At 36.9% G+C, this 24669-nt stretch overlaps 2 protein-coding genes across 2 annotated transcripts in view; both read left to right on the top strand.

Annotated features, from left to right (window-relative positions):
- Positions 1 to 11966, top strand: part of LOC145661974 (putative fatty acyl-CoA reductase CG5065) — a 31670-nt gene extending 19704 nt beyond the window's left edge. Inside the window, exons 2-4 of the mRNA XM_081727319.1 lie at positions 79 to 321; positions 5437 to 5700; positions 11809 to 11966. Coding sequence (XP_081583445.1) covers positions 79 to 321; positions 5437 to 5700; positions 11809 to 11899 — 598 coding nt within the window. The 3' untranslated portion in view covers positions 11900 to 11966. The remainder of the gene's footprint in view (positions 1 to 78; positions 322 to 5436; positions 5701 to 11808) is intronic.
- Positions 11967 to 18205: 6239 nt separating this feature from the next.
- On the top strand, positions 18206 to 18910 carry LOC145661441 (protein GVQW3-like). Its single transcript, XM_081726747.1, has one exon. The coding sequence runs from the start codon at positions 18206 to 18208 to the stop codon at positions 18908 to 18910; it is 705 nt and encodes a 234-aa protein (XP_081582873.1).
- The last annotated feature ends 5759 nt before the right edge of the window (positions 18911 to 24669 follow it).

Below are 24669 nucleotides of genomic sequence, written 5' to 3'. Positions count from 1 at the left end.
ATTTAATTTATTAATGATTTTCTTTCTTTTTTCTTTTTCTTTTTTCTTTTTTTTTTTTTTTTGAATTTTGTTTTGTAGACATAAAGAAGTGTTGGTTTTCAACTGTTCATCAGGACATGCTAATCCATTAATGCTGAAGGATTTCTTCAATTATGTAAACAAATCCTTTCTAAAACATCCACTCAGCAGCGCTATTTGGTACCCTGGGTATACTCGACTGATAGCCAACAGAAGACTTCAAAAACTACTCCTGTTATTAACTGGAATTATTCCTGGATATATTTTGGATGCTTGCCTTTTAGTATTGGGAAAACATAAACGGTGATAATTTTTGTCATATTATCTTAAGCTTAGTGTAACGATTAATTTGGTCAAGAGCAACTTTAAATTGAATACTACTCAAACTAAGAATTCAGTTTCTGTTTTACTATTTCAAACGTGTTTATGGTGTAGGGAGTCCTTGGTTCGGATCCCAGCTCGCGCCAAGTGAACTTTGTGGTGGACAAACATCGTGTGCGTGGGTTTACTTAGTGTTGTCCCGTTTCCTGTAACTTTCTTCAGTCCCCCATTGCATTCATTTGTCATTATCACCTTTTCCTTTAACCTAGCCGGCATAACCGTGGGACGTAAAACTTAAAAGATTTCATGTCATTTGATTTCAAACGTGTTTAATAATATTGGTCGAAGGAAAGAAAAAAAAACGAAATGAAATGAAATCTTTCAATTTAACGTTCCACGTTTATTGCCATTAGGATAAGAGAGATGATAATTAAAGCAAATGAATGTTAATGGAAGAATTGGTGGAATCAGAAACTGGAAGGAAATGGGAGTATTCCGAGAAAACGTACGAACACGAAGTTTTCTACCACAAACTTACTTCGCCGGGGCTCGAACTAGGTATCTCACGTACCAAGACACAAGAGCTCTACCCCTGAGCCATCGTGTCTTCCCACCAAAGGAAAGAAACAGCAAATGTTAAAACAATAATCAATACAAACAAGAATTTTAGAAATGATCCAAAAAAATGGATCAAAAGATTGCGATCTTGGCCAATAATTAGACATTGAGTCAGGAGCCACAAAATTTATGGACGGCCCCTAAATCGAGTTTCCGTATATTTTACAAAATAAGCACATCATACTGAGTTAAGTGATAGTTTGTGTTTGGCTACACTATATGTAGTTCTCGAGATATCAAGCGTACAATAAAATCTTTGATTGAATGAAATATAGTGGAATGTTTTTGGTTCAGGGTCCACAAAATTTTTTCCACAAAATCGAGATTTCTTATATTTTTACGGTATAATCACATCATACTGAGTTAAGTGGTAGTTTTGGTTTGGCTACAGTATATGTAGTTCTCCAGATATAAGGCCTGCAAGAAAATTTATAATTGAATGAAATACATTGGATTTTTTGGTTCAGAGCCCACAAAATTTTCGAACGGCCCCTAAATCGAGATTTGTTATTTTTTGCGGAGTAAGGACTTCATAATGAGTTAAGTGGTAGTTTTGGTTTGGCTGCACTATGTGTAGTTCTCCAGATATAAGGCCTACAAGAAAATTTCTGCCTGAAATATATTGGATTTTTTGATCCAATAAACTTCTATAAACATTTGAAAATAGTATTAGTGAAAACGGAAAATGACTCAATTGTCTTGTAATTTATCTAAACTTAATTAACCCCTTGCGTTCCAGGTGTCATTTTCCTATGTGCGTGTTTTAATATCAGATTTTTGTTTACTGTTTAAAACTGTCTAGACCGTTATATACGTCGTAATTATTGTGCACGCGTGAGGAGAGCATTCATATTATAGTGATTTAAAAAACATTTGTATTGAGAAACATTTGAACTGAAAAGGGGAAATTTTGATGTTCTGATGAAGGGATTTTATGGTGTTTTACGTTAGTAACACTGACCGGGGATCACAGACAAAGATTTTTCTTTTTTCCCATCTTGAAAGTTCCCAATTGTTTATCTTCAAAACAAGCATATGTGTGTCATAATTGAATGTTCCTTTATGCCTGGTATCTACTGAGACAAAATTTTCTTTGCTTCTCTGTCAGTAAGGTGCTGTCACCTAAGGAGAAATAGTAGAACTAAGTCTCGCAATGCTTCCACTAAAAAATTTCATCATCTCCAGGATTAATACGACCCTCAATAAAGGATACGTTTTCATGGCATCCACATGGATGTCAAAGGAATGCAAGGGGTTAATATAACGCTTTTGACATAAAAACACTTGTTTGTGAACATAGATGATTATTTGTTCTTATTCAATATCCCATCCTGGATGTGCCGTACAACTAAAATGTTCATCAATAAATAATTGATTGATTGATTGAGCGGTTAATGGGGATGGCAACGGCAAAGCTATTTTGTCACTATTACTCTGAGGTCAATAGGACACAGCAGTGGTTCAGTGGTAGAGCGATTAACTCTAGTACATGGGATTCTAGTACGATCCCACTAGCTCCAAATGAACGTTCTTTTACACAAACATATTGTGCGCGAGTTTTGTCGGGGTTCCCATGTTTGCTCCCATTTCATTTATATTCCATAATTTTGTTCGTTATCATCATTATCTCTCTTAACCTCGGAGTATAATTGTGGGACTTTAAACAAATATCTACAGAATATCTTAAATATCTTCAGAATTTTTATGGGGCCAGGAGCCAAAACAAGTTCCAACTGACAAGGAACGGACATGAACGTGTCATCCGGACATCCGAATCGAACCTAGTCCATTTGATAAACATGACAAAGATATGTTTATGTACAACAAATTAGGTGCAATGGACAACGGAGTAAGTCTCTGGGGTCCATTAACCCATTAATTATAACTTGAGCGACTATGGTTCAGTTAACATTAGAGTTTTCAGGTATAGTGACAGAGTTCTATCGTATACCTGGGGATAGGGTGTTCTGTGCTTAACGTGGGGAGGGGCGGTAGAGTCAAAAAGAAGACGAAAATATCATAAAACTAACTAACTAACTCTATGGCCTATGGAACCCGGAGGTTCAGTACCGCGTTCACAAAAGCTCTCCACTGACTTCTATCCTTAGCTAATTGGATCCAGTTTCTACTTTGTATTCCTATCTCTGCGAGATCCATCTTAATATTATCCTCCCATCTGCGCCTAGGTCTTCCTAATGGTCGTTTTCCTATGGGTCTACCAGTCAAGACTTTGAAAGCGTTTCTACTTTCTTCCATTCTAGCTACATGACCTGCCCACCTAAGCCTCCTAGACTTGACGACCCTAACAATGTTGGGTAAACCGTATAAACTATGTAGTTCCTCGTTATGAAGCTTCCGCCATTCCCCATTCTCGTTCCTCTTGGGTCCGAATATTCTTCTCAGGACCCTGTTCTCAAATACTTTCAGTCTATGTTCTTCCCTCAGAGTAAGCGACCATGTTTCGCAACCATACAGAACAACAGGCATGATTATCGTTTTATATATTTTAAGCTTCAAATTTCTCGACAGAATTCGCGACAAGAGATTTTGAACCGAATAGTAACACGAATTCCCTGCTTTTAGTCGACATTTAATTTCTTCGTGAATATGATTTTCGTCTGTTAATATTGATCCTAAATATTTGAAAGTATCCACTTTATCAAAAGTATTATTTAATATTTTAACGCCTCCACAATTTGCCGTATTACGGTCCCGACGCACTTCCATGTATTTAGTTTTCTCTGCATTTACTTCTAAACCCATGTCCCTGCAAGCGTTTAATAAGATCTCTGCATTTATTTCTACTGTTCTTCTATCATCCGCTATTAAATTTACATCATCAGCATATGCCATAACCTGGTGAATGCCGTTCAACTCTAGGCCCTGGTTGCTATCTTTGATTTTCCTTATGGCATATTTCAGCACAAAGTTAAATAATAATGGCGACAACGCATCTCCTTGTTTCAGGCCATTTTCGACGTGGAAGCTCGTGGACAAAAATTTTCCTACCCGAAATAGACACAACCCGACAAAATTTTCCTACCCGACAAAAATTTTCCGGTACGAAAATATCATATTATATCAAAATTCTGGGGCCTTGTTTCAACGGGTGAAAATACTCTATAAACAAACTAGAGAACACATTTTATATTTTAATGACTATATATACAGGGTATTTCAAAACAACGCGACAACGTTCGGGAGGTGATTCCTGACACCAAGTTAAAACGACAAGTATAGACCAACCTGGGTGCATAAATGCTTCCGTTTGGAGTTATAGGAAGCATGAACATGAAAAATGAACTTTAAAGATTCATAGCTCCAAAACTATGGGACCTATTGTAGTGGATCACGACTTAACTTATTAACTAATATATGCACTATCTAAAAATACATATTTCAGAATCCTAAGGTACTCACGCAACAATTTTTATAGAGAGAGTTTGGCTACGGTCATATAATTTGAAGAACTCACCAATGACCTCCATAAAAGTTGTTGCGGAAGTACAGCAGGATTCTGAAACGCCGATATTTGAATAAAAGCGCGTACTAGTTCTTAAGTGAAGTCTTGACCCGACTACGGTAGGTCCAATAGTTTTGGAGCTATGGATCTTTAAATTTCATTTTCTTATATTTTCGGCAACCTATAACTCCGAAAGGAAACATTTGTTCACCCAATTTGGTCTATACTTTCTGTCTTATCTTGGTGTTAGGAATCACCTCCCACCGTTGTCGGTGTTGTTTTGAAACATCCTATATATATCGTCTATTAAATGCATATCTATCGGTTGTATTATGTACACAGTGAAATATAACAGCACAAGGGAGACTGATATTCAAGAATCAATCAGAAAATCAGTAAATGGGTACTTGAAGCCGGTATGTGACAGAAAATTGGGAATATTCGAGTCTGTCACGGGTGATTCGTTGCTCAAAACGGTCATATTCTGGGTCTCTTGCTGTCGACTATGCACAAGCATGGTTACTAAGATAGTGGAGGCTCTTTCTTCCAGCAAGTACAGCTAACAGCACAATTAAAGTCCTGAGACAAGCACAATTACTGCATCACCAAGTACCATCCATATGCTCCATTGATTAGCGATCAATTGATCATTTGCATTAGCTGCCGGCGTGGGTCTCTTCAGAAAGTGGGACTCGGGACAGGGGCACCATTGTTCCCACTTACTTTGCCATTGCATGCGCACATATGCTAACATTATAATAATGATAATATTCTCAAATCTGAGTCATATTTATTTTGACACTCTATAATGTTCGAACAAAATGAACTTTCTCTTTTCCCATGATCAGAAACTAATCATTTATCAATTAATGAATATTAAAAATGTATGTTAATTTTGTTGCTAAGCTTAGCATCTCTAGTACATTGTTTTTAAATAAGAGCTTAAATAAAAAAAAATACAATTTTGTTTCCTTTTTCATAAACAAATCCAAAGATTATAATATATTTCTTTACAGCTTCATGCCCATTTTGCAGAAGACGAATCTGATGCTCAAACATATCGACTACTTTATCAGAACTCATAATTGGAACTTTAATGCTACCAATATGGATAAACTTTTTTGGTCAATTATGGATGAGAATGATAGACTGTTATTCAACTTTGATTTTAAATCAATTGATTGGCCTTCCTACCTCGAGATTTACGTCCGAGGCATCAGAACATATCTTCTCAAAGAGTCTGTGAAAAACCATAAAAGCTGCACAAGACGATTGAAAACGTAAGTTTATTCTAATTTTTGAAGCGTTAGCTTACATATATATATATATGTCAATGATGGGTATATATATTTTCTTCAAGAGGTCATTCATCAAAATGATTTTGCTGTTATACTGAGCACGTGTAAATTGATGACTTTTGTGGTCAATAACGTTACAAACATAGTTTCGGATATTGTAAAAATAATGCTAAGATTTATTATTCTTTCTCTTTAAAAGACAAACTGATTAAATAGTCGAAAATGGTGGAGGCTGTTCTTACAGTTAGCGTTTCTTTTAAAGTTCAATGTCCCACGATCATGGATCGGGACAAAGGGAGACGATACACTGGGACAGACGATAATGGTGTCATGACGAAGGTGGGAGAAAACAGATCATCATGAAAACCCCTACACACGGTGTTTGTGCACCACAAGGCCCAGTTAGCGGGAGCTGTGATCAAACCCAGAACCCTATACAATAAAGGTGAATCTTTTACTACTGAGCCACCAAGATCCACTTGCATTACTTTAAAATAATTCAACAAAATCACGACTTTGCTATTTCGATTGATGCGGTGTTATTCTTATCAATGTTGTCCTATTCAGTCAACCATTGGGCATTGGTTACTGAAGAAATAAATACATTTTCAAAATAATTATATCGAATGAATAGTGGCCCCGGGGACACGATGTCTCAGTGGTAGAGCGCTTACTTCTGCTGCGTGGGGTTCCTGGTTCCATCCCCGCCTTAGTAAGTTTGTGGTGGATAATATTGTGTCCATGGGGCTTCTCGGGCACTTCCGTTTCCTCAGACAATTGCATTCCATCAATTCTTCTATCATCACTCACTTGCCTTGATCAACTGTCTGCCATAGCCTAAAGGGCATAATCAAGGAACGTTGAAATAAAAAAAAATCATTTGATTTCATTTAAATAGTTCCCCGGCGTTTTCAAAAGTAGACGTATGTTGTCCTTCTAAAAGCATTATATTCTGTTAATTCGTTCTATTTTCCATGATGGATTCCAAGAGGATTCGCGGTAGATAATGCTACTCTAAATCGATTCTTCGCTTTTCATTGCAACCTATCCTTCATACTTCATTTACTTTTTCTCGATCAAATATCATCTAATAATGTTCACTTTGCAGCAGTAGCGGCGCTAGACTCGTAATAGTAGGGGGGGCACAAGGGGGCAAGAAAAATTTTGAGGGGCGAGGCAGCCACATTTGTTTTCTTTAGAATATTGTTATTATCGGTTGCACACGTTATTAGTACATTTTTCACCGGTTATACATAGAAAAATGGGAGGGAAGGGCGAAGGGGGGCGAGAAAAAATATTCGGGTGGCGGTCGCCCCTCCTCACCCCCCTGTATTGCTGCCACTGCTTTGCAGAAGATGTTAGATTATCTTGCATGTTAGATTAATATAAAAAAAAAGTATTAAGATTAGAAACTACGTGGTTTGGAACGACCCTTAGAATATTACAATTATCTAGCCAGTATTTATAATTACATAGGGGCGGATCCAGGACGGACTTCTGGGGGGTAATACTGTTACTTAGAGCTACTTTTAAGTGCTCCAAATTCTGGGATAAGCTTTATTTATATATAAAATAAGAAAGTTTCCTCTTCGGCGAGGAAGGGGGGACGATTGCCCCGGTCGCTCCCCTGGACCTGCCCCTGCAATTACATCGTCAACTTCAAGAAGAGAATAAGTCCAGCAACCAAAATGTTAAAAAATCGAAGAAAAAAATTGTATTAGTCTTAGAGATTTTGTTCAATAACCTCAAGTTTTTACTGTAACTTGAGAACTATATACTTTAACACTTACGTATAAAAAAGGAGCTCGGAAAAAAAAAGTAAGATATAATGAGGTGTGCTAAAACTTCATTTTGTTACTTTTTGGTTTTTATCCCCTTCTTAAAACTGACGACTCACTTTTTTTTGGGGGGGGGGTTACTTCGGAGTGCAAACTACCTAGATCAGTGGTTGCCAAACTTACGAACCTTCTGAGTTACCTATCCGTTTTCAAATCCCTTTCTGAGTTACCTATCCGTTTTCAAATCCCCTTCTGAGTTACCTATCCGTTTTCAAATCCCCTTCTGAGTTACCTATCCGTTTTCAAATCCCCTTCTGAGTTACCTATCCGTTTTCAAATCCCCTTCTGAGTTACCTATCCGTTTTCAAATCCCCTTCTGAGTTACCTATCCGTTTTCTAATACCCTTCTGAGTTACCTATCCGTTTTCTAATACCCTTCTGAGTTACCTATCCATTTTCAAATCCCCTTCTGAGTTACCTATCCGTTTTCAAATCTCCTGAGCTACCAACCAAAAGAACTACCAACTTTTTTTTTTAATCTTGTATTTGTTTATTGACTATAAATTTGCATTTCTAGTAAATATAAACCGGAGTGTTAACGCAATCTACTAAAAATATCCTCGCGAGCTACGAGTAGCTCGTGATTGGCGGTTTGGCAATCACTGATCTAGATACAGTTTAAAAGATGTTGATTTGTCTAATGTTTCCGATTCCAGTTTCTTCTTTTGTCTTTCTGTTCGACGAAAAAAAGTATTTTCTTTCCTTCCTTTTATCTTTCTTCTTTATGCCAAATTCTTGACTGGGCCTATGAATTCTCTTTGATCAGAATTTCTGATGCACCCCTATACAAAAGTTTTATTTTATCTGTGATCTGACTCTTGACTTAAAGCAAAGATCCTTTCAAAATCTACAATGAAAGAGAAATCAGTAAATATTAATAGCTTGTCACGGCCATTACAGAGTAGAAAAATTGATTATAGAAGGAAGCAAATTGGGTCCCAACTTTTTTGGTTTGATTCTTATAGTATGCGACGAGACAAACACGATGGTACTAAAATTATCGAAATTGCACCGAAGGAACATGGGTAATTTGGGTAATTTTGTAGTTCTGTATACAAAATTACCCAAATTACCTATGTTCCCCCGGTACAATTTCGATAATTTTGCTACCATCGCACAGTGGGACAGATGCAGAATCTGACTGGAAAAAAATTAGTATCCCTCCTATACATGCAATATATGATTACATTACCAGTAAAATTATTACTCGGTGCCATAAGTGACCACAATATATTCAAAACAGCTGAGAAACGATGCGTACGAGAAAAATAATGAGCTAAATGATAAAAGATTTAAAAAAAGACGAAAATAAATTAGTAAAATAGAACAATAATGTACTTTATCTGAAGAGAGAAAACATCTAATCTTTTTCCAGAGGCCTAGAACTCAACACTGTAGTCTTCATTGTTGCCGTCTGCATGTTATTATGATCATCATCATCATCATCTACGCCATTGTCACCATCATTACAGTTATTACTATCGCGATCTTGTCCATGTCCTACTTTACCTTCCTTAGAAACTGCACATTTAATAGCAGGTTCTGTAAGTAACTTCCTGACATCAGGGAGTTCTCGTTTTTGTTTCGAAAAGGAGATTGACTTGAAATGATAGGATCGGACCTGAGGAGGAGCAAGTGCAATACATCGCGAATATTCTCTTTTCGAGAAGGTGTTTTTTTTTTTTTTTTTTTTTTTTTTTTTGCATGAGCCTATTTGCTCTAATATGCTCATGTGTTGCTTCTTGAGCTTCTTCGGAGAGCATTCCGATAGGCAAGGTGACTGCCTTAATAATTCTTCCTCCATGAATTAGAATTTTATGGACAGAAACAGGCATGAAGAACTATGGATATAGACAGTTTGGTAGTTTCTAATGTGAATGCGTCAAATCTTTCTACATTAATTGGAAAACCACAAGATATAGTTCGCAATATAATACCAAATCGCCGAACCTGTTCTTCATTAATTCCTGTAATCTCAGCGGATTGCGATGGATCTTGGAAGAAACGCCGCACTGTGGTTTCATCATTAGAATTTCCTACTGCTCCAGGTTTATGCTGATCTACAATTAATCCCGTTTTCGTTCGGAACTCTTGAATAATTTGCTTCTTCCGTGCAGAGAATTTGACTTTGTTTTCGGGGTTCCTAACCTGCCATTTGCGAATGTCCAACCGATAAGGTATGTGAATTGGGCATTTGAAAAATCGGATCCAAGAATGTAAGGGGGAGATTCCAAATACATATCTGCTACTATCTATTGCTTTTTCTCGTAATTCAATATTGTTCATATTCGTAAGAGTAGATCCACATATATAGCACGTTTGAGAGGAAGTTTCTGTAACGGAATTGCACATCTTCCCATCCACCATTGTGAATACAAGTTCAAGGATAACATTTATTTCCTTCTCCTGAGTCAGTACATTAGTAGGCTTTAAATTAAGTATTTGTGTCTCCATTCCCGACAGTTCAGTTGCCCCTTTTTGGTACAACGATTTCACGGGCCGACAAAATCTAGGCGATGATGGTCTTGGATTTTGCCACAAAATTGCTTTGTCAACCTCCTTATCTGATGTTGAATACAACTGTAAGGGAACGAAGGATATAGCAAAGATGTATGAGTCACTATATTCACTGTTTGATTCATCTTCTGTTTGAAATTTCTGCTTATATACACTCTGACAACTGCTTCCATCGCAACTCCACTTACACATTACTTTGATTATGTCTCCATCTCTGATACACTGTTTAATAACATATTTCTGTAAAGTCAGATGCCCTCAATTGTTTGATCTATTATTGCTTGTAAATGAACTTTGGCTAACGTGTCAGTTACTATATATAATATTCCCTTCCCTGGTATAACACTAATTTTGCTTCCCGCACCACATTATACGAAGGATATATGTCAGAATATTTTGCCTTTGCGCCTAGTCTCAAATTGGTATACTGTCTTTTAGATAAATTGATATCTACTATAAGTGCAACGGCTTCATCCGGATGAGTGTTTGGATAGAGTTTTGGTGAAGGATAAGCTTCCTTGTATTTTGTTGCTCTCTTAGGTATCGTTTGAGTGATTCCTCCTAATAAAACTGCGGCATCTCTTTTTCCAGCAACTCTCAATGACCTTTGGGTAGCCAACACCAGCTCTTGCTCAGAATGCATTGTAACGAGTGGCTTTACAAGGGTTTTCTTCGACTTCATTCCCGAATCTTCGAAGGATTTACTAGGTGCGCCTGATTTGCTTGTCGAAGGTCTATGCTCTTGTTTTTGAAAGATCGTTTTCAAAGCAATAACCACTTTATCAGAGAACTTAATATGTACTTACAACCAATTATTATATTTCGGTAAAAATCTATCAGTCATTTTATTACACAGTATCCAACGCTTCTCGAAATCATCTTTGAAGGCACTTAGTCATTTTCATACTGCGAAGAACATCCGCAGATAGGCTTTCCATTCCATAGTTGTTCGTAACATAATTATAAAGTGCTTCGTTTGATGGTTTAGAACGCAGCACCTCGTACAGGTCCTTGCGCGTCACGACGAGCATGCCCGGCTCTCTACACCTATCTTTGAAAATAGGATAAATATAAAAATTGGGCAAGAACGAGCAGTAGATCACAACTGTATTTCAAAATACATATATCAAACTACTCCATGACGAAAAATCTCGCTACAGACATGGACGTACATTTTTAAATGTCAATTTGAATTTCCAATAGCAGTTCTTTACTGCGTAATTACTTGCACTCTCTAGAGATACTTCTACACAAAAGCAAAATAAACCAATCAAACAAAACTTAACTCAAACAGGAAGTAGATATACATACTTTCACTCATAGCTTATTTCGCAAACGTTCCTTGCCTTTTCACTTGTATAATTAAATCACAAACTTTACGTTCATACCATCCTAATTCAGCACGCTACTAAAGCATATAATGAACTATCAACTTTAACGTGTTACGACCACCACTATAGGTTGTTATCTGTGTTTATTGATATGTAGCGAGAAACTTTAGTTATCAATTAACACCACTATGCTGTTCGAATGTAGATTAGACATAGTTGCCAAAACTACTTTTTTCCAGTCAGATTCTGCTTCTGGCCCACAGTGTATCGTGTTTGTCTCGTCACATACTACAAGAATCAAGCGAAAAAAGTTGGGGCCAAGTTTGCTTCCCTCTAACCGAAAAGTTTGCAAGCTTTAATTTAATTGTTACTGCACTAATTGAAGTTTTCTTTCTTAACCTCAGGTTGTATGTCTTAGACAGATCAATCAAACTGTTACTTGTCTACTTGAGCTATAAATTGACCAGAAGAATTTGTTTTGCTTCAGGCAGTTGAAGAAGTTTGGATTTAGCTCAACGTTATTGGCTACTTTTGTTGTACTTTGTATTGAATCTCAGCGTAAATAAACAAGTTGATTTAGAAAATATTAGAGTATTTTATTACTTCAGTGATCATTAAAAGTACTTTAACTTCTATTTGTTTGTTTATTTATTTATTCAAGGTCCAGCTTTCAACGTAAAATTTGTTCCATTTCGATATGTAAATCAATTAGTAGGTTCAAGTACGATGATGGTCTCTGTTGCATAAACAAATAAATAGTTCTATCAGTTTTTTTTTAATATTATATTTTACAATATTTTTTATCATTCAATTAAAAAAGAATTGAAATGCGAGATGTAAAGGGTGTTTCAAAACAACACCGACAACGTTTGGGAGGCAATTTCTGACGCCAAGATAAAATAAAAAGTATAGACCATCCTGGGTGCACAAATGATTCCTTTCGGAGTTGTAGTCTGCCGAAAATATGAAAAAAATGAACCTTAAAGGTCCATAGCTCTAAAACTATGGAATCTACCGTAGTCGGGTCAAGACTTCACTTAGCAACTAGTATATGCCCTATCCAAATATGTATGTTTCAGAATTCTAAGGTACTCACGCAACAATTTTTATAGAGGGAGTTTGGCTACGGTCATATGATATAAAGTACTTATCAACTACCTACATTAAACTTCCGTAGGATTCTGAAACATGGATATTTGGGTAGAGCACATACCAGTTCCTAAGTGAAGGCTTTACTCACCTAGGGTAGGTCCCATAGTTTTGGAGCTATGGGCCTTTAAAGTTCATTTTTTCATGTTTTCGGCAGCCTATAACTCCGAAAGGAAGCATTTGTGCACCCAGATTGGTCTATACTTTTCGTCTTTGTGCCAGGAATCACCTTCCAAACGTTATCGGTGTTATTTTGAAATACTATGTATATATACATATCAATCGGTGCATAATGATCTTATTGAATTTAATGATCTTATTGAACATAATGATTTATTGAACATAATTATTTTATTGAACTTAATGACTTTATTGAACATAGTGATTTTATTGAACGTAATAATCTTATTGAACATAATGATCTCATTGAACATAATGATCCTACTGAACTGAACATAATGATTTTATTGAACTTAATGCTCTTATTGAACATAATGATTTATTGAACATAATGATTTTATTGAACTTAATGATTTTATTGAACGTAATGACCTTATTGAACATAGTGATCTTATTGAACGTAATGATCTTACTGAACATAATGATCTTATTGAACATATGATCCTACTGAATTGAACATAATGATCTTATTGAACTTAATGCTCTTATTGAACATAATGATTTATTGAACTTAATGATGTTATTCAACATAATGATCTTATTGAACTGATTATAATGACATGCAATCAGTGTTAGTAAGAAATAAAGAAAGGGAATTGCTTTACAAACTTGAAAATTTATGCTGTATAAGGACCGTGCCACTAATTGAGGTGAACCTGATGCTTAAATTTTCCCTCATTAAGCTCTCAATCATATTACTAGCAAGATAATAGTTCAGTGTAGAGTTATTGAGATGTAGCCCCAAAATTATCATTAGCATTCATTGCTAAACTAAAACATTGTTCAAAGTATAGACATATACAGAGTACTTCCTAACCATTTTTGGGAAGGAAAATTTGAATGTATATGAAGTGTTTATAACATCAAAGAATACTCCGTAAGTCAACGAAATCAGTTCTACATGACCGCCTTCCATCTTTAAGCAGAGTTGCCATTTCACCACGGTACACTTGAATATAGCTGCACCATTGCTTGAGTAATTGTACGCACCGATGTCGAAATGTCTTCAGGCAGTTGCCTACAATTACCCCAGCAATGTTGGAGTGTGTGTTCAAGCATACCATGGAGAGATGAAAACTCTGCTTAAATATGGAGGGCGGGCATGTCAAGCTGCTGTGATTTCGGAAAGTAAATTACAAATATGAACGCAAGTGACTTCCTGTAAATCAGAATGGATGTTATCAATTGCTTTGTTCAATTCGTCTTGGCTTGATTCTGTGTGTAAGTTCACTAGAAACATACAGAACCCGGAAAGAAAATTGTTACTCTAAACGGGTAGCTATTTCACGGACACTGCTACAATTGATGTCACTCGATTCGTTTCGTTGTCCTGAACCGATTGATGCCCACATTATACATATACAGGGTCACTGGAAATGCCCAGGTACCGGAAAATAAATTGTGACTAAATTGGAAGTGAATTGACGGAAGTTGTTAAGATTGCTGTTGATCGATTTATTTTCCTTATTTTGAACCAATTGACATCGATGTTGTATACATATGGTCTATATAAAGGCCCAGTCCCCAAAAAGGTAATTGCGGCTCTAAACCGGAAGTGATTATAATTGGTATCAAACCATTATTTCGTCACCCTGAATCGATTGATGTGCATAGCGTCATAGGCGTGCCCACCAAATATTTTCTGGGGGGGGAGGACAGTACCTTCCACTCAACATTGTGAGCTAAAATTAAAGAAATTAAGGCACTACACCCCTCCAGAAATTTTCAATATGTCACATGACAAAGCTCTGCAATTTGGGATAAATCCTATCAATGATTGGAAGCAGGTTCTATTTCAGCGGCACGAAAAATCCTACTTATAGATGTTGACAAAATTTATTAAAATTAATGGGGTTTCCAGGGTGATGATATTGACGTATATTTCGAGACAGCACAATGAATTTAAGGTCAATAACTCAGCATACTGTTCAAGTCCATTTCTTCATTTATGGGAAACATTATGCACTGTTTCCCATTTTGACACTGAAAGTGGGCCTTGAAGTGTCCTGTTAAGTAGTTCCAACCTGCTGATAATATCTTCAGCCATTATGAACTCAAGAAACGTAGATTCTTCTTCAAAAACCGCAAAAGTCCAGCTGCTGATCCTGAAGAAGTGTTGGCATTTCCTTCAGTTTTCATATCTTCCAACATGTATAGAATTTCTTTATAATGTTAAACAACTCCCGTTATTTGACTGATGTGAGTCCACAATCCACCTAGTGGGACACAAGGGTTTAATGTTTTACAATGTTTGAGACGGAATCACCAGCAATAGCCTCGATCAGAGAAGAAAATCCTGATCTCACTTGAAGTGACTGCGAAAACAATACTCCTAGTTCATGCATCCACTGCAAAGAGTTTCTCAGTACTTCTGACGCACAACAAGCATCCTGAATCACAAGATTAGCACAGTCATCTCTACAATGTGCGTACAAGGTGAGAGGTTGCTGTTTACAAATGATACAAGTAGTTTGAACACCAATGTCTGCACAACTCATAATTCGAGCGCCATCATAACCTTGTCCTCTGAGTTCAGCAATGGGAAGCTGGAGTCTCACAATCGCACTCAGAAAAACTTAAGCTATAAACTCACCAGTGGTTTTTTGACATACTACCATAGAACCCAAGAAAACTTCCATGAGGACAAAGATCTTCATCTACCCATCTGACACAAATATTTAATTGTTTTTCACCACTCACATCATGGGAACCATCACACATGATAGGGAACAGAGAAGGGTTTTGAGATTTCATCTTGTTACATATGTGAAAAACAGTTTCTTGGACCATGATTTCCAGAATTATGTTCCAGATTTTACCATCCATGAAATTACATCTCTTCATGTTTAAGTCTATCCAGCTCTTCAATTGTGGAGAATCTTCAGAGTGAAGGCTTATCAACTGAAAGAAATTCCCAGATCAGGAGTCATGCTCTCTAAATGGGAGTTCCTGTCTTGTAAGGTAGCGTATACTTGAAATTATTTTTTCCAGGTTTTTCCTGGCGTTCAGTCGATCATCTGTTTAGTTGGTTTTTCATTGGGTTTTTAATCTGCGTGTAACGAATTCTGAAGTTTCGTATATACGGAATTTCTCTTTAACCTTCTTCCAGTTGTTAAATCCTACAATAGTGAAAGCGTCTTCAATGTTTCTAGTATGAACTTGTTCTTTATTGTTTTTGAAGAAGTCCATACAGTAAAAACAGAAAATGCTGTTAGTCTTGTTTGGATCAAAGTGCAGCCAGGGAAATCTAGAATCAGGTTGGTACAAATTTCAATGTTCGACCTTTCAGAGACTGTTGTGGAAAATTTGTAGGTAACACTAAAGGCTGATTGGGTTTCGAAAAGTTCAAAGGATGGAGAAAATCTAAACCACTTGCTAAACATGGGGATTGAGGGGTTTCTCCTATAAGACACTGATGGTGATGGTGACCTGGTACGGAAATTCGAATTTCCAATGTCAGTTTCAGGTTGTAATCCATCAGCTGAACTATCATTTGAATTAAATTTTCTCTTTTTTTCTACAATAATGGCACTACTTTTGCCCACGTACTGTCTTCTTTTCTTTTTCTTATGACAAATTTATACATTTCAAACAATAAAACGACACTTAACACAAGCAAGAGATGAAAAATTTCAGATCAATGTTATATTTACAATCAGACATGGACATAGCTATCTAAACAGCGTTATTGTTGGAGAAAACACGCTGCAAAAGAAGTCCTCTCAAAAACAGTGCCGCACGCGCGCACAGCCCAGTTGATGAAGTACGTTAGAAAGAACACGCAGAGAGAACTACACATCCGCACACTAAGAAAAAGGTCTCTTTAGGCAGGTATTCGAAATATTTTTGCTTTGGAAGCAAGTTGTAAGTCTCTTACAAATTGGTAGCTGTACAAAATAAAAAGGCACACTAAGAAATGCGTATTTTCAATTAAATCTACTATTTTCATCAAACCTTCTTATATTGCAATTGAACATGTGCACGCTTTATGGTAATTTTCGATATATCTAATACAGTCTCGCTACTTTCTGTACTTCAGTTATAAACTATGATATTTTTTGCAGAATTTTCTTCAAAAAATTGTAATATTTTACCCATTCCAGGAATCATTAATTGACAATCGACGTTACCATTTCAGTATTTCATCTTTTTTGCCGAGGGATTTGGAAAAGACACCCGCTATACAATTTTCTGAGGGGAACAATCCCCTCCTGGAAAATTTCTAAAGGGTACGCGTCCCCCTCATCCCCCAGCGGGCACGCCCGTGATAGCGTATATATAGGGTTACTAGAAATGTTCAGCCCCTAGAAAATAAATTGCGACTCTAAACCAGAAGTGACTATTTGGAAGTGGTTAATATTGATGTCAATCGATTTCTTTCGTTACCTTCAATCCATTGATGTTCATACTGTATATACAGAGTCAATAGAAATGCTCAGGCCCCCTGGGAAGTAAATCGTGACTCTAAACTGGAAATGACTTTCCGAAAGTAATCAAGTTCGATGTCAAGCGATTTTTTTGTCACCTTAAATCGATTGATGTTCATATTGAATAATTGTAAAGTTCTCCCTGTATAGGGGTAGGTAAAGCTTGATAGTTGAAGTTATAGTGTAGAATTGTCTCTCACTATCGGTTTTTATTATAAAAAATCCTCTATAAACAGTATTTTACCTCTAATATAAGGTAAAGAAAAGTGATCCAAGGCCCAAGTAGCTTAGGGCAGGGTCTCCACAGAGCTCCGAAGCAAGCTAGGTGGAGTGGATTAAAAATTCCCAATGCTCCGAAGCAAGCAAAGAAAAAAGTTATGAGCCTCAAAGCTCTGAACAAGCTAAATGATTAAGGTTAAAAATCCCGACAGAGCCTCAAACAAGCTGAACAGAAAGATAGAAAGCCTAAAGTTCCGAACCAAACTAGAGGCTTTAGGTTAGGTATCTCCTAGAGCTCTGGGTAAGCTAAAGGAAGGATTAACCAGCCCAGAATGTCCATAAAATCCTCCCAATTGTATAAACACTCCAGGTGAAGCAATGGAGCCTGTGTTTCCTCGTCATCATGTAACTAACTAGATGGTGTCACTGCTGTCTCAGTCATCTGCAACTGTAATGTTCCATAGTAAGATGCACATAGTTGTTGTTTATAAATAGGGGCACATGTTGGGTATCTGTAAACACAGACACGTAAAACATTACAATATATAGGGTCACTAGAAATACTCAGGCTCTGAAAAGTAAATCGAGATTCTAAACCCAAGTGACTTTCTGGAAGTGATCAAAGTTGGTGTCAGTCAATTTCTTCCGTTATCCATTTATGTGCATATTACGAGGGTGCTGGAAAATTCATGAAATCACCAAGAAAAAATAAAAATTGAAACAAATCATTGTAGTCATTAGAAAGATCATATATTGTGAACATTTCATCCCACATATGGTCATTTTATCATTGTTATTTCCTTTGTTACAGGTTCTGTAAGAAGATATGGCGGAGGATCTAAGGAAATTCGAGAAGAACGAGCTTCGCAGTGTCATCAAGTTTTTTGTGCTGCAAGACAAATCCTCTATGGAAATTCATGAAACTTTGCAATATACTTTGGGGAAACACGCTCCTGGATATACAACAGTAGCAAAGTGGGCGGGGCTTTTTAAGACTGATCATTATGAGAATGAAGATAAACCTCGCTCAGGCAGGCCTTCAAGTGTAGTGACCACGGAAAACATCCACAAATTGCATTACATGATCATGGAGAATGGGTGCATATCGATCAAAAACATTGCTGCATGTGTCGATATATCGCGTGAGCGTTTGGGTGTCATAATAGGAGAATATTTGGACATGCGGAACGTGAGTGCCAAATGGATCCCAAAATGTTTGAATGCTGACCAGAAGAGAACAAGAGTGCAGATGCCACAGGAAATTTTGCAAAAGTTTCAAAACCCTGGTGAGTTCTTGCGCAGCCGGGTGACAGAAGACGAAATGTGGCTGCACTACTATGGTCCAGAGACTAAACAACAATCCAGGAGTGGCGCCACAGTGGATCTCCTCGACCGAAGAAGTTCCGAAGCCAAAGATCAGCTGAGAAGGTGCTTGCATCGGTGTTTTGGGATAAGGACGATGTCATGCTTATCAAATATCTTAAAAAGGGTGAAACCATCAAGCTGGAGTTTATTCCAACTATTTGATTGAGCTGAAGGAGGCCCTGAAGGAAAAAACGCCGGGGAAAAGTGAGCAGTGGTGTTGAGTTTCTACAGGACAATGCACCCTCCCACAAGGCTCATCAAACTATGCAATTGCTGGTGGATCTGGACTTCATCTGTGTATCTCACCCACCCTACTCATCTGATCTGGCCCCTTCCGACAATCACCTCTTCGCACATCTCAAAAAAACATCTCAAAGGCAAACATTTTCCATCCGATGAGGCACTCATTGCGGAGGTGGAGGGCTGGTTAGCACAACGGGACAAGACCTTCTATTTGCAAGGGTTAGAAATGTTGTAACATCGTTGTGAAAAGTGTATTGAATATATTGAATAATGTATTAAAATTGTTCTTCGAGGTAAATTTCTTCTTGGTGATTTCATGAGCTTTCCAGCCTCCCCTCGTATCTATATAGAATTATTGAAAATACCGGCCCCGGAGAGTAAATTATTCACCCGATACTTACTCTTAAACATTAAAACATACATGGAAAAAAGGAATTTTGTCCAACTTCTGTTAACAGTATAAATAAAACACTCCATTTTATACTGAAGAGGGATGTAAGAGGGAGGAAAGATTTATGCAAATTGGCTATAATTCCATCTTACATTACTAATCGTCAGTAGGAAATAGCAGGGGATTTGGCTTGAAATGATGAACTACTGGGATTGGACGACTGTCGTCTAGAGTGAAAGGAAGGATATAAGGATTTTTTCCTTTCAGTTTAACGTTGCACGATTGTGCCTTTTAGGCTAAGAGAGACGAAATATAAGGAAATAAGAATAAAAATATTACTTTTTTACACCTAATTTCCTCCCAAACCCAATCTTTCTTAAAAAAAAAGAAGAATTTAGAGAAGAGATTTTGTTTTTTGAAAAGAGAGATTGCGTTAGGGAGGAAATTAGGTGTAAGAAAGGAATGTTTTTATTGTAACGTTTGGGTGTTGAGCTGTCCATTCCTCGTAGATTGGGTTTTGTATTTTGAGTTTTGTTTTTTACACTCTCCAGAGACCTTGTTGTTTGCGGGTTTTTGAACCGTTATTGTCAGTGATCGAAGTGAGACGGTATGCGGTGGTATGCCATACTACCTCTGGTTTTTCAGTAATGAAGACATACCATTTCTGGTTTTTCGGTGATAAAGACAATATTTAAATAGCCGGTATGTTGAGTCAAAATCATAAAACATACCGCCTCTGCTTTTTTTCCCCACTTCGAACACTGCTTATTGAAGTATTTTTTTGTGGTTTAGTATTACAACCACTGGCCAAGTCCTTCAGGAGGAAGTATACGGTTTTATTTAATGACGGGGCCAGAGACTCGCCAACTATTACCAGTGAGCCAAATAGCGAGTTTTAGACGCCACTGGGGGTGTGGTACAGGAACGTCGGAAGAGTTAGAGAAACTCTTTTAAACATATATTTTAAAATACAAAACAATTACATTACAATAATTACAAGATGCTGAATTAGCTAAACACAGAACAATCGGTTGCTGGTTTTTCGGGGCAATAGTCCACATCTTGCTCGTTTTTCATGTTGCAACATAAACACATAATAACAAGGCAAAGGTCTTTGTTCTTACTCAAAATACACTAAATCACACAAAACACAAACAGCACGGACAAACATACACGAACCACATCATTGTTTGCTGTATATTGTATTAAAAACCAATTAATCAATTATTGTTTAATTACTGTCAGTCTATAATGTGGGGCTCCAGCACCAAGACACAGATCCCTTTAAAATACATTATCTAATTATTTACTCTGAATTTGGTACAAGAACGACGTTTCCACCTCTGCTCTATGAGAATTTATACCCGTTAAAAAAAATATTCTATATTATTCTGACTATGACCATATTGATAACCTCATATTTCGTAAACTCGGCACAGGATTCAAAAAGACTATTTGGGGGTAACGGTCTACCACTTTCCAATAACAACAATAATAACAAAAGAATTGTAAATGTTTATGTAATTTTAGAATTAAAATAGAAGGCTGCTTTGAAAATGAAAACGAAACATTTTAAGAAAACTGAATCGATAGCAGCTAGAGGTAAATGTAAAAATGAAATGAAATGAAGTCTTTAATTTTGACGGTTATGCCGGCTAGGCAAAAAGAGACGGTGATAATGAGAAATGAATGAAACAGTGGAATGAAGAAAGTGGGAGAAAAAGGGAGAATCCCGTCAGAAACACACGCACACGGTGTTTGTCCACCACAAGACTCATTTGACGCGAGCTGAGGTCGAACCAAGGACCGCATGCACCAGAAGTGAACGCTCTACCACTTAGTCACCACGGCCCTAAGTAAATGTAAGGCTATACGATAATTACAACTACAAAAATTAAGATATTTTTCACTACATTGAAGTATTTATCGTAGCGGTAATTTATAAGTTTAAGAGATGTACTATGCACAGCAATGTGCACTCTGTAATGAATACCCGAGATATTTTAAATGGAGTTTTTAAAAACAGTTTTGTGTTTGACTCTTGTGTGACGTAGATAGAAAATTGTGCAATCATTTGCACGTGCAGTCGAATCATACTAAAGGAAATTTACTAGTTTCTCCGATACGCTCTTCCATGTCCTAGTAGAAGTTACCAAGCCCACGTGTCGAAACAGAAGGTGGACGTGACCTTAACAATTTCTTCAATATGCCTGGAACTGTTAACATTCCGAAGGTAGAAAAATATCTCCTAGTTAAATTGACAAACTTGTTGTAAATCTAAATCTTATAGTAACTTTTGTTAAGTTTACAAAGTTTATTTACAACACATTTTTTTTTTTTTTTTTTTAAGAATTGAAGTACTGATATAAGATGAAACACAAGCTCAGGGAAAAACATACTACGTAGCATGACTTGTTAAACACACGAGTGAAGAATAAGCTATTGAAAAGGCATGAAATATAATTAATGACCGAAAGCAGGCGAATAGATATGGCATGATTCATGAAAGAGCAAAGCTGTTCCAACTAAAGAATTTATGGAATTTGGTAATATTGGGAATAACTGCTGCATGACGTTTACTACAGTAACTAATACTTAAAATATTTTCAACGATCTTAAAAAGTTCGTTACTAAATTCTCTATGTCTGTAACATCTTTCTGTGACTTACCGTTCCCTTGATAATGGCCACAAAATGGCCAATTTCTAGATATTTAACGAGCCATAGCTCGGGAACCATAAGTAGTAGAGAGATGACATTGATGTTGATTAATATCTAAAAGGATGGTAAATATTTTGGTGCCAAATGGTAACCGGTGGCCACTGTCCAACTGGCCACTGGTTTGGCCAATTGCCAGTTGACCAGTGGCACCAATTATTATCGGTACTCAAATGTTTACCATTCTCTTAGGTATTAACACAATATCACCTTTCTATGACTTACCGTTCCCGAGAATCATACGTTGTAGAGAGATGATACTGATGTTGATCAATACGTAAGAGAATGGTAAATATTTTGGTGCCAAATATTAACCGGTGGCCACTGTCCACTGGTTTGTCCAGTGGCCAGTTGTATAGTGGCCATCAATTAATATCGGTACGAAAATGTTTAACATTCTATTAGGGATTGATTAACACCAATATTATCTCGCTATGACTTACCGTTCCCGTGATATTGGCCAAAAAATGGCCAATTTCTAGATATTTAACAAGCCATACCTCTTGAACCATAAGTAGTAGAGAGATGATATTGATGTTGGTCAATACCTCAGAGGATGGTGAACATTTTGGTACCAAACAGTAACCGGTCGCCACTGATTAATTGTCTACTGGCCAACTGGCCACCGTTACCTAGATATTGGCCAAAACGTTTCGAATTTCTAGATATTTAAGCAGCCATATCTCGAGAACTGTAAGTCACAGAGATATGATAATTTGCTAATTTTAGCGAGAAAGAGAAGAAGATGTGGGTAAAAAGATTTACTTTCACATCTAAGAAACAATGACAGTTATCCTTCCCACTCCATCTCTCCATTCTTTTCAAGTTCGTTCTGGCAATGCTCTTGGAGCATTCTCAACTGTTTTATTTTAAATAATAATTTGCTTTATACTTAATTGAATGTTAAACGAAAAAATAGTAGTAGTTGCTTGCGTGACATTAGAAAGTCATTGCACTCTTTGAACTTTGAGGTATATGCAGTACCAGATCTAGAAATTTCGGGCCCTCCCGCAAGAAAATTTTAAAACGGCCTCTCTATATTCAATACTTTTTTAATAGTACATTTTAATGAAATATTGGTAGTGTTCTATTTGCTATGGAATAGAGATTCAAATACTTATGTTTTATAAAAAATTTCGTCTTCGACTTCATGTCCGCAAATTCCCGTATAATATCTCTCTTTTCAATGGTCGAAGTCCTCTCATAGTAAATTCCCAAGTCGTTCATTCTCTTCTGTATCATGGAACACCTTAAATAGCTCTTGATCCCCTTTAAGACAGAATGACCTTTCAGTACAAGCCGCAGTAACGGGTGAAGTCAGGAGTAAAGCAGGAGTAGTCAAACCTTCAGGATAACTTGGGGCAATAGTCTTAAACCCGCCATATAATAGTATCGCTAATTCAAGAACAGTGTTGATCTTTGAAGGTAACGACGAGCCAACGTCTTGCCGATACTTTTGTAGTTTTTCAGCCTTAACTAAAATTTCTTCGTCTGAAAGGTTCACAAGTACTTTCGGGAATATGATTGAAAATTCATCAAGAATTGTCTGTAATGATGCAAAACTGTTCTCTAATTCATTGTACGCGATATCTAGAAGTCTATTGTAAACATGAATCCTGAAGCAAGCCTCTGTGCCTGGAAACCAATGATGATCTATCAGTTCATCAAAGTGCTTTTCACTTTGGGTTGCCTTTTCTCTACGAACACATGGTTGACTTTCCACTTAGCAGCTACAGGTGTGGCCTCTTGTTTTGTTTGATGGTATTCTTCTCTCATTTTCTTCAGTTCCTCTCAATTCTTTTCAAGAGTACGTAAAGCTTTCTCAAAATCAATTTGTTTAGTTTGGAGAAGCTGCGATGCGATGTTCAGTTGTGAAAATATTTTTGACAGCACTACAGTCAGAAACACAAAATCCAAGGAATCCACGACTTTCGCCAGTCACTCTGCTTCTGATACCTGGTTAGACTTCTTACTTAGCAGTGAAAGTTTTTGGAGAGTTTTCATTACATCAGCATACTTCAACCTGATAACTACAATGGACTGAAAGCGTGAGGGTCACCTGATTGGATTGAGCTTTCTCAAAGTGACATCTGATTCTTCTGTCAATGATGACAGAATATCTGATTTATTTATAATTGACCAAAAAATATGGCATACAAATCCTGGAGCGTTGTGAAGTAACTGGGAACTTCTTTTACATCTTTGACAGCATCATTAATGACAAGGTTTAGGTTATCTACCGCGCAATAAATATACAGGGTGGCCCATTTTAATCTTTCCACGAAAATATCTCGAAAATGGTTGAACATAAATGAACTGAACAAAAACTGAAATAGGAAATACCATGGGTCAAATAAAATGGTGATATCGCGGTGCCCCCCAGGGCAGCTCTTTAAGGGGGCCCGGGGCCCAACTTTAAAATTTTAAATTGAAATATGGGGCGGGTAATACGTCCTTCGATAGATCTTTAGAAACTAAAAAAAGGTGTGGCAAAATATTTTTCATATCGGCCACTGTTTTCAAAATGGCCGCCAAGTTATATTACCCCTGTAACATAAACATCCAGTAGCACTA

Source organism: Thermobia domestica, chromosome 10, assembly GCF_964235325.1.
Source record: "Thermobia domestica chromosome 10, izTheDome1.hap1.1, whole genome shotgun sequence".
Lineage (NCBI taxonomy): Eukaryota > Metazoa > Arthropoda > Insecta > Zygentoma > Lepismatidae > Thermobia > Thermobia domestica.
Note: the sequence above shows the minus strand (reverse complement) of the source record. Positions and strands in the feature narration are given on the sequence as shown.

Coding starts and splice junctions, on each gene's coding strand:
- LOC145661441 (XM_081726747.1), top strand. CDS start 18,206: ATGGCGGAGGATCTAAGGAAATTCGAGAAGAACGAGCTTCGCAGTGTC.